General features: G+C 34.0%; 1 protein-coding gene and 1 pseudogene across 1 annotated transcript; both read right to left on the bottom strand.

The window, feature by feature from the left end:
- Window positions 1-4,696: 4,696 nt before the first annotated feature.
- LOC122603569 lies at window positions 4,697-7,604 on the bottom strand (annotated as a pseudogene).
- A 1,857-nt stretch (window positions 7,605-9,461) lies between these two features.
- LOC122602780 (chalcone synthase) lies at window positions 9,462-11,594 on the bottom strand. The gene is made up of 3 exons (XM_043775377.1): window positions 11,300-11,594; window positions 10,337-11,029; window positions 9,462-9,878 (listed from the first exon to the last, which is right to left on the bottom strand). The coding sequence occupies exons 1-3, from the start codon at window positions 11,484-11,486 to the stop codon at window positions 9,562-9,564; spliced, it is 1,197 nt and encodes a 398-aa protein (XP_043631312.1). The 5' UTR covers window positions 11,487-11,594; the 3' UTR covers window positions 9,462-9,561.
- Between the last annotated feature and the right edge of the window lie 371 nt (window positions 11,595-11,965).

The raw sequence follows: 11,965 nt of genomic DNA, 5'->3' as shown, positions 1-11,965 counted from the left end.
GAAAGGGGTTCGTGCTTTTCAAGAAGCGTAGAGGGTGATGTGGTGAGAGATGAGAGTTGAGACTGGCTCTGATACCACTAATGGACCAGAAAGAGTAAATAAAGAACAAAGGTTTTGCACGTGAATTGTACTAGAATTGATTGAAAAAACTGCAGACTAATCGGATGACATCCCCATCCTTATATAGGTGAATAAAGATAACTATCAAAGCAATAAACTATGAAATATATATCAGACTAAGTCTGGACTCTTATTTGATAAAGTAACTAACTAGAATAATTCAAATTCAAATGAGATCACGTGCATATCCACAAAGAAGTTTGGATCAATCTCCAATAATTATGTGTATAGAATATAGACAATGAGTATAATAACACACAATGTTTGTTGAACCAGAGACACACAATTTACACTATTAATTTTTGTGTTAACTTAATTTCTAATCATAATTAAAATAAAATAAATAGGTAAACACAAATGACCCATGAGGCCATGACTCACACTTTGCTCCACTACTCCCGATAGTGCTACACGACCCCTGTATACTTAACAGACGCACCAATGATAGCATAAGTAAAGGTTAAAATATCTAAAGTTACTAAACCAAAAATATCGACATAACTACGACATTTAATTTTAAGAATGTTGTGATGCATATACAGGGCTTGTAGGGTAAGTTATAGATGTCATCATCATAATTATTTGTGATTTTTGTAGTGTAGGTTAGAGTTAACTGCCGATACCTAAATTTTTTCTTATACTTAAGTACAATAATATGAAAATGATAAATCCGGCTATTCCTTTTCTTTCGAATGGAAGGTTTAAATGATAGAAGTCCATATATGTTCGCAGTGGCGACCCTAAGAATTCAAGTGCTCATTCCGAAACGAGAGAAAAAAAGTGCCCCAACTCTTAGAAATCCAATTATATAAAAAAAAATTTTTTATATAATTGAGACATTATAATATTAACAAAATGATAGTATTAGAAATACATACCAAAGTAGTTAACCAAGGATTCGAGAGGCTCGTCTAGCATTCTTCATAGCAAATTGGTTATTCTATTTTACCTAAAACCTTTACATATATAATATATATAGAAAAATTTTAATTTTTTTGTGCCCCCTCAAAATTGTGCCCCTGCCGGATGTCTTGCTTGCCCCTCCTCCGGGCCTCCCATGTATGTTCGTTCCTTATCGATAATTAACTAATTGTGCACAACCGATGACCTAGTGCAAATACCGTCGCTTAAGCGACCTTCAACTACTGATGAAGAACCTACAAAGTTGTTGGAACGAGCCTTAGAAATTTGATGAACAATGAAATTAATGGTGATGCATCAGAAACTTTTTTACATCAAAGTTATAATTGTTCTCATAGCGCGTGGAATTGTGGAAAGACAAAAGCGCAGGCAACCATCTCACATCATCTACCGATCGATCACATAGTACACTGAGAGTAGCACCATGTAGAACGAACAGAGAGAGCTAAGCAACATAAGGGAGGGAGTAACGTTCTAATGAGCCTGTCAAAATAATAAGAGAATTTACAAAAAAGAAAATAATAATAAAAAAAAACCCTATTGCCGGTTTGTTTATTTTTTTTGTGTGTGTGGTTTAATCTTGTTGTTTGAATCTGGTTAGTAACGTCTAGAAGCAAATCATGTATATGAACTTTGAATCATTGTAACTGTTTGCTTTCCAAGCGTCTCAATTTCAATACTTGGCTGTTTTAGAAGTTTATAATCGTTATTACCTCTATCTATATAATAAAACAGGATTATAGAGCGACATGTGACAAAATCCTTAATCGACACATTTTTTTTTTATCTAGTTTAAAAATACTTTTTATAATTTTTTATTTTTCATATAACCATTGTACCTTTTATTTTTTATTCGAAAAACGATTGGACTCGAAAACTTTTAAAAACCTGAAGACTAAAATTATGCAAAAAGTTAGGCCGGAATCAGACCATATCCGAGTTGATTTTGGGCCGGTATTGGTTTCAGTAATATGGGAGGGACAGGGAGCTTTCTATGGGACATCGGGCTTGCTGGAAGTTGCATTTTGATGGGCCCGTTATGTTATAAAATATCCAATAGAAGTGTTGTAAAGTTGTAACCTAACGTCTCTCAAAATTTACACTCTTTTTTCGTAAACATTTACATGTTATAAAGAGAAATGAAACATATTAGTACAAGCGGTTTTTAACCTCAAAGGATTTTATGTATCAATCTATTCTGTTGGTGTGTTTGTACATCAAGAGGTCACGAATTGGAGTCAAGGATGTGTGTTTTGGTGAAAGTCACGTATAGACCTGTTTTATTTCAATGAATTTTTAAGCTCAAAGGAAAGTTTAAGTTCAAAGGATTTTAAGCTTAAAGAAAATTTTAAGTTCAAAGGATTTAAAGTCAGAAATTTTTTTTAAGTGTCGACTAGTATGTTTAACCTCAAAGAAATTTAACTTCAATGAAATTCTAACTTCAAAGCCTTTTAACCTCAATGACTTTTAACTTCAAAGCTTTAACTTCAATAAGATAAGTCTAATGAGTTTTAAGGTCAAAGCTTTAAGGTCAATGGAATTTAAGGTCAATGTAATCTAAGGTCAACAGAATTTAAGGTCAATAGAAGTTAAATTCAACATAATTTAAAGTCAACGAAATTTAACGGTGAATGAAATTTAACCTCAATAAAATTAAGTTCGATGCTCCAGTGTTTATTTTTGAGTCCTATTCAGTCATTGGCAATCGAACTAATAAGAAAGGTCTTATCACTTTAAACAATTAATTCGAGATTTAAAGTAGTTCTTGAACATTAAAAGTGTTATTTAAGTAACATAATACAACATGACATAATGACATTTCTTAAGACACTAGTATAAGGTATAGAAGTGTACAATTAAGTAAGTATTTACTGGGTGATTTGTAGACAATTTAGGACTTTTGGATAGATAGTGTGCGTATTTCAGGTGTATCTGACTGTTCGTCTTCTTGTTCGTTGATCTAGAGTACTTGTACTTGTGCTGCTTTCAGGTGAGTTTCGTAGCCCCTCTTTTTACGTGCTTTGGGGTGAAAAATATACCGGTACTTTTTAAACAGTTTTGTCGATTCCTATTTATGTTCAATGATGAGTCAGTACTTATAGAGTTACTGATGCCATATTATGTGCTTGTTCTTGTTTGTATGTGTGTGATTATGTGCTTGATGTGATTGTTGGACGTGCTTATTGTATGTGTGGAGAATTGGACTAAGGCAGGTACTGTAAGACCAGACTTTAAGACTTCGACGTGCATATTATGCTCTTGTACTGAGGCAGGTACCGTAAGACCAGACTTTGAGACTTTGACATACTTATTATGTGTTTGCACTAAGGCAGGTACCATAAGACCAGACTTTGAGTATTTTGGGTACATTGGATACCTTGGACTTGCGTGTTTTGAGACTTGAGTACTTTAACTTATGGCGTAACTCTGCTCATTATATATTGAAGTATTGAACAACTACTTGTTTTATACTTAAAGAATCGACACAAGATTTATTTCTTTACTGGACTTTTTGACTAAAACCTACGAACTCACGAACCTTTGTGTTGACACATTTTAGTATACTTTTCAGGTACTCGGGCTAATCAGGGATAAAGACTTCCATGCTAGACTGGACTTCGGAGATTAGTGTTCCTTTTTCTTTTACTAGACTTTAAGGCTACATGCCTTGGACTATTTCTGCTTATGAACGTACTTGTAATAAGCTTTCCTAGCATTGTGATGACTTTGAACTCATATTTTTGGGAATATATTTATTATATTATATTTCATTTAACAGTATCTATGTAATTCCATGTCGTGTTTTACTTTTCATGACACTTCATGTTTCCGCCAACAGTGGGGTGTTACAATAAACTATTGATATTCAAATATTCTAGTATTGCATGTAATATATGATGCATATGTACAGAGATTTTCCTGTTAGAAAAAGACGACCTTATTTTGTTGTAATAACACTAGAACTAGAATCATTAACAATGGACAGTCCATGATCGATATTATGGTAAGATGGTTAATTAGTTTTGGTAGGTGTTAGCAATTCCGTACTACATATGTGACATGATTGTAGAATCAAGCGTCAATTTGAGAAGTTATATGTCCATCAAGGTGCACATCTTTAACCTGAGATAATTATCAGTCCAATTGAACAGTATCTTTTAATAACGATATTCAGTAAAAAAGTTTGATTTAACTGATTTAATTGGTTTCGACCAAACCATACACATCTTTAACCTGAGATAATTATCAGTCCAATTGAAGCTCATGTCCATCAAGGTGCACCAATTTTCTTTAAAAGAGCCCATAAAAGTCACGTACTGAACATCCGTTGAAGCCCATGGGTAAGACCTCAGTAGTTATATGTATCAAAAAAATACTCGATCTCGTTGAAGCCCATGTCCATCCAAGGCGCACCAATATAATTTTAGTATGAGTTTTTCATTGTATTTCTAGAATTTGGATTAGTACTCTAGCTAGCACATTTCCAAATGATTTGTCATTATTAGTTAAAATTTAATATAATATATTTCATTTTGATGCAATGACCACAAAGTTTTATGATTTATTAAACAAACTTACAACAAATTACATTGATTATATGCTATTTCATATGTTCAGAGCACATCATATCTAATAAGAAAAAATCCACACGAGCTAATAATATAAACAAATAAACGTAATACGTGATATTTGAGTCACACTTCCTTAAACACTAGTTATCCTGTGACGATGGCAATCTCCTTATTGGTTGGGAGGCCACGAAGAACCACTACTGTCTCTATTGTCAAACCTGGACCGAACCCAAAGAGAACACCCCAGCTTAACCCATCACCGGTGGTCGTAGCTCCATCTTTGGCTGACTTCTTCCGCATCTCATCAAGGACGAACAACACACAAGCAGAGGCGGTACCAGAAAAAAATCTCAGAGGGGGCAAAATTAAAAAATCCGTGAAATATAAATATAAAATAAGTCAAAATGTTAAAAACCTATAAGAAATTTTTTAAAATCGATGAAAAATTTGAAAATACATGACAAAATCTAAATTTTGAAGGGAGCAATTGCCCCCTTTGCCCCCCATGTGGTACCGCCCATGCACACAAGGACTGCCCATGTTCCCATACTCACCGAGCACATGTCGTGTGGCTCTAATTTTCTCTTTTGTGAGTCCAAGCTTGAGCTCTATCTGGTCCAGTATCGATGGACTTCCTGGATGCACGATCCAAAAGATCGAGTTCCAATCAGTTATACCTAAAATCATACTAGTAAAACTTATTACAGTACGTGATTATATTTGAAATGATTATCGTTGTACAAGTAAAATAATGGAATTAAGAATTGAAGTACATGAAATTAAAAGTAATAAAATGCAACAAAAACGACAACAATAATAAGAAGATACATACATTATCAATAATGTTAGTCTTATGTTTTGTATATATTCAATATATCTATCTTTTTATCTCTTTTTTTATGGATAAAATTCCAAATATATTTTTAAAAATAGAAAAGTTACGTTAAATCAAAATAGGGTGTGGGGGCAACTGCCCCCAAGTTAACTTCGTCGCTGCGAAAGGCTAAATGACGTAGTTTTTCTAAAGAAAATTATAGTGCATGGATGTGGGATTTTCAAATTTCAATACCTAATTAATGGAGAAAAGGCTTGTACTAGGGGTGTAAGAAATGAACCGGAAAATCAAAAAACTGGTCCGAATCTCGTGATCCGAATGAAATCGGGAAAAACCGAAAATAAAAAAACCGATGTGTAACGGTTCGGTTACGGTTTTCAATATTTATTACCCGCGGTTAATCAAACTGGACCGAATTTTGATATATGTCTATATATAACCACTAGCATGATACCCGCGCGTTGCGGCGGGATACCATGCATGGTAAAGTCGAGTTATGTCATGATTAACAAACAAAAATAAGCGTGGACAATCAATTAAAGAATAACATACAATGGATAACGTAGATGCAATAAATTTCACATTAGTTAGTCGAAACGAAACGACTATGAGATAACATCGGTAGTTGGAACGGTTTTTGCCATTTGAGGATACGTACAATGTGAAGATCGAAAGGGGTGTTTGATAAAATAGGTATTATGAAAGTATGATGATAGAAATCAAAAGGTTTATAAGTTGTTGAACGAAAAGTGTTGAATGAACTGAGTGTTTATATAGTGATGATGGGATTTTCGAAAAGCGTTGAAAATCACAATTAATTATCTATTGATAACTATGAATCAATAGTTACCTTAACTATGGATGATAGTAAAACTTAATGTATTCGGTAGTTTATTTCATGTTTGATAGGAGTTTTGAATTTTTGAAATTATGTAATTGATGTCATATAACAAAACTAAATACTTACCATAAGGGGAATACTAATTATTTATTAATTAATAGTTTGACTATGTGCACTAATTTGGGACGTGTATTAATTTTGACGAAATCATCATATGAGATGGGATGTTTGTTACGTTGAGGGCATAATAGACTTTTTTTTTCCCTCTGTTACTTTCAACGGGGGCTATAATTTTTAATAGGTAATATATATATATATATATATATATATATATATATATATATATATATTAACACATATATTACATGAATACATCTTTTACATATTTATTTAACTAATTTTTTGTATTTATTACATAAAATGTTAACAATTTTATGAAGTTTCTTTCACAATCTATGATTAGTTTTGTATATTTTAAGTAAATTTGTTTTATATATATATATACTCTTGTTAATAAAAAGTTGTTAACTTTGTTTAAAATATTTATCAAAAATATTGGTAATATCATATATAAAACATTTTAAGTAGTAACTCATATACTCTTCAATATAAACTTGCATTTCATAAATAACTAACCGAACCGAAACTCGAAAAATGGTTTGAAATTAACAATTTGAAATTTCTAACTAACTAACCGAACCGAAACCCGAAAAATGGTTTGAAATTTCTAGCTAACCGAACCAAACCGAACCGTTTACAGCCCTAGCAGCTTGTACAAGTGTCGTCTCTATATTCTTTGAGATCAAAGCAGGGACCTCGTTAAGAAGATGAAATGTAACCCCGACTTCTATCAAGTGTCCATCAATAACTCCCTCGAAATCAAGCAAAGTAGTTTGAGCTGCAGAGATCATCTCAAACAAGGGTCGCTCAATCGTCAAATCAGGGTCAGAACCCACAATGACTGCAGCGGCCCCATCCCCAAACAAAGGTTGACCCAGAAGTAAGTCAAGACGACTATCATTAGGTCCATGAAATGTCATAGCAGTTATCTTAGTGCAAACAACAAGAACACGAGCACCTTTGTTGTTTTCCGCAAGGTCTTCGGCAAGACGAAGAACTGTACCTCCAGCATGACACCCTTGTTGATACATCATGAATTGTTTCACAGGCAGGGGCAAGCTAAGAAGCTTGGTTAGCTGGAAATCAGCACCAGACATGTCGACCCCGTTGTAGTACAAAAAATGAGCTTGGGGACTTCCATGACCACAACCTCTTGACGGGCGTCGAGTGATGGAGCCATGTACTCGCAAAGTTTGAGGTTCTCCTTTAGATATTCTTCTGTCAGGTGCATGGCATGTATCGTTTTCAAACACGTAACACGTAAACGAAAACTATTATGGTATTGACCTTAAATAAATATATACACCGTATCTGATATGATAAATTTTTAAACAAACCTATCCATGACAGAATGTTTGTTAATTCAATGCAGGTACACTAAATAACACAATTGTTTCAATGCGGGACGGAAATTTCCTAGTTACTAATATTAAAAGCCGATTAGCAGGATGCTAGAAGGTCAAGGTACGAAAAGTACAACCCATTTAGATTTTACTCGAGGCTTTAACCATTAAAACTGTAAAATGTTTGAAAAAACTCAAGTCAAAGTAGAGAAACCTATTGAAATACTTTACAATTATTATTCTTTTAAAGAGAAAAAAATATCACCCAAGAAAAAAGCTACAATTACATGAATAGAAGAAAATTATTAAGCTACTTGACCTACCAGATAATTAATACGTCTTTTTTTATTTTTTGGCAGCATCATATCTGGAAATCTCCTGTAACAACTTTTGAACCGTTAATTCTATACATGTATACAACACTCTCAATACATGATCGATTCATCACTAGTTGAGGCTTTATCATTTATCTCTATCAACACCCTCAACTTAAAACATGACTAGTAGTTAGTTGACTACATGAGAGGAAAAAAAGATTTGAATTGACGTCTTGAGTCACAATTTACGAAAACCGCCATGAGTCTCACACGTACTATAGTCTAGGCACGCTGTTTGAAACACATGCAACGATTACATGGATGATAACCATTGTTACTGGCGTAATTAAATATTTCATAAAAATTTATATTCTTGAGTTTGGGGCAGCTTTTAGCCCTTAAGATGATGCATTTGAATTAGTAGAAGGTAACAAGTGTGCTAAAATATCCACTTGTCTAATTCACCTCTACCATTATCAAATTAGAGACATTTAATTTATGAAAAAGGTGCTTCCGTGACTCATTGTATTTATTCGGTTTGTGGTCCAATCATATGATAGTTGCATTATTTGTATATAATTAGAAAATGAAAGTGTATAATACGACAAGGCATAATACTCAATAAACTATTGTTATTCAAATGTTCTAGTATTGTATGTAATATAATGCATATGTGCAGAAAATTTTCTTGTTAGAAAAACACGAACTTACTTTCTTGTAATAACTCTAGAATCATTAACAATGGAATAGTCCATGATATAATGTTAAGACGGTTTGTTTGGTAGGTGTTAGCAATTCCATATGACATATGTGACATGTTTGTAGAATCAAGCGTCGATTCAAAAAGTTATTAGTATCTTTTGATATAACGATATACACTAAAAATGTTAGTATATGACTAGCTAGCTAGCTAGATGTACGTTTACACATTTATTAAATGTGTAAAACACGTTTATAAGTATATGTCAGTAAAAATATGTGAATTGAAAGTTTCGATCTATTATTAGTGTGTCTAATTAATAATGTCGAGAGCATAAAAGTCTACGTACGTTTAATTGTAACATATAATAATTGACTTATAAATCCTCAACCTCACTATATATACCTACCTCATTCCGTTGGGCTAGCTAGCTAGAAGTCAATGTTTTTTATATGATTCCATACATGGAGCGAGTGAATATTCTTTTTACTACTTGTTTATATATCTTCTCTAAAACGAATATATAATTCAAAAGGAATTGAAACAACTCTACGATTCACTAAGATTATTAAACAATTAAACTTGCAACAGAGTATATTGAATGTTCCATATAACCCACACACGCTAATAAACATATATCATACAATATTAAAAATTAAAAATTAAAAATATAGAGAGAGAGAGAGAAAAAATAAGCTAAAAGTACATTTATTTAACCAATAACAACCATAGTAGCTAGGTGATAATTGATCAAGTCACTTCATAAATAGTACACATCCCGTGATATTTTAGTTAGGTGGCAATGGCTGTTGTGGTTGGGAGGCTATGAAGAACCACTGTCTCCACGGTTAAACCGGGACCGAACCCAAAGAGAACACCCCAGTCTAACCCTTCACCGGTGGTCGCAGCACCATCCTCGGCCGACTTCTTTCTCATCTCATCAATGATGAACAACACACAAGCACTAGACATGTTCCCATACTCACTAAGCACGTGTCGGGTGGCTCTCATTTTCTCTTCCTTGAGACCGAGCTTGAGCTCCACCTGGTCCAATATCGCTGGACCTCCAGGATGCGCGATCCAAAACAGCGAGTTCCAGTCACTTATACCTTAAATCATTTAGAGAGATTGGTTAAATTATCATAGTAAAACTTGATTATTACTGCAGTGAACTATATATTCTTGAAATGGTTGACCTGGTCGACAAGAAAATTAATGGAAGTGCTTTTCAAAGTAATAAAAATGTAGATTTATAATAATAAAGTTAAGTTTAACGACTTTGCTATTGTACCAATAGTGTTCTGTTTGCCATTAATAAGGCAAAAAGTATACTCTTATTATTTTATCTCCTTTTACCACTTTTTAAAATGAAAAAAGTGTCACTAAAAGATACAAAATACATGTATTTTAATTGTTTTTGTTTTTGAAAAACTCTTACTAAGATTTAGTAACAATCGAATTTGTATGGATCGGATTATTCTACGTTTTTTTTTTTTTTACAAAAGGAATATACCTTAAGGGTATATTTAATACTGCTTGTTAAAAGAGAATATATAATTATATATACCTAATGGAGAAAAGGCTTGTGTTAGCGCCTTCTCAATATTCTTTGAGATCAACCCGGGTACATCTTTAAGAAGATGAAATGTAAGCCCAACTTCCCTCAAATGTCCATCAATAGCCCCCTCGGAATCAGGCAAAATTGTTTGAGCTGCAGAGATCATCTCAAACAAGGGCCGCTCAGTCGTCAAGTCAGGGTCAGAACCCACAATGACTGCAGCGGCCCCGTCTCCAAACAAAGCTTGACCCACAAGTGAGTCAAGATGAGTATCATTAGGACCACGAAACGTGACAGCAGTGATCTCAGAGCAAACAACAAGAACACGAGCCCCCTTGTTGTTCTCCGCGAGGTCTTTGGCAAGACGAAGAACCGTACCCCCAGCAAAACAACCTTGTTGGTACATCATGAAACGTTTAACAGACGGGCGAAGGCCGAGAAGCTTGGTGAGCTGGTAATCGGCACCGGGCATGTCGACACCGGATGTAGTGCAAAAAATGAGATGGGTGATTTTGGATTTGGGTTGGCCCCATTCTTTGATTGCTTTGGTTGCGGCTTCTTTACCGAGCTTCGGGACTTCCACGACCACCACGTCTTGACGTGCGTCGAGTGACGGAGCCATGTACTCGCAAAGGCTGGGATTCTCTTTTAGATACTCTTCAGTGAGGTGCATGTATCGCTTTCTTATCATGGATTTGTCGCCTGCGCATATACATTTCATGCATATGATATATTATTAATACTTAAAATAGTTAGTAAGTCCCTATTAAATTAATTATGAGATTAAATCTCAACATTTTAACCATATATAGTGAACATCTTTCATTTATTAATGTTATTGCTTCCAACCATTTACCAATAAAGATTTCAAACCCAATATCTTTTGTGACGAAACATAATACTTATATGCCAAAATTAATGTGAAAACATAGATAAAAATGTATATGTATGTATATAGCAAGAAATACGTACACATGCGCTTGAATTTCTCTTTGAGATCAACCATGTGTTCGCTTTTAGTGATGCGAAAATAGTAATCAGGATAATCAGCTTGATAGACACAATTAGAGGGGGTTGCCGTGCCAATCGCGAGAATGGTAGCTGGGCCTTGTGCCCGCTGGGCTTCTCTAATAGCCGCTATGTCGATAGACGAAGCCATTATTATTGGTATATAGCTGGGCGGTGATATATCTTAATTAGTTAATATCAAGCTAGCTATATAAGTTTGATTGTAAGTACACAAGTAGTGATGGTGATTACAAGAAGTGTTTGAGTGTTGAATATATATAGATGGGAAAAAGTTGGTAGGTACGGTTATTAGCTAATATGCTTGCTACGAATTATGTGTTTCGTGACCGGTCTGTTTTGCGATGCTAATATATGCCACGTACGCCAGCTTGCTTCATGTATGTATTTATTGACATTACGTAAGTGCCTAGCTAGACTAACTAACTAACTTCACATAACACATACATACCGATATATAATGTTTTTAGTGCCGGCCGCGCGGCCGATCGATCATGAAGTTGACATATAATATATGTACGTTTGCTCGTCTCAATAAAAACGTTCAATTTTGATTTAAATTTTTTTTTCTTCAAATTTTCATCTTAAATAATTTTATTTAAATTACATATT

Source organism: Erigeron canadensis, chromosome 6 (assembly GCF_010389155.1).
Source record: "Erigeron canadensis isolate Cc75 chromosome 6, C_canadensis_v1, whole genome shotgun sequence".
Lineage (NCBI taxonomy): Eukaryota > Viridiplantae > Streptophyta > Magnoliopsida > Asterales > Asteraceae > Erigeron > Erigeron canadensis.
Note: the sequence above shows the minus strand (reverse complement) of the source record. Positions and strands in the feature narration are given on the sequence as shown.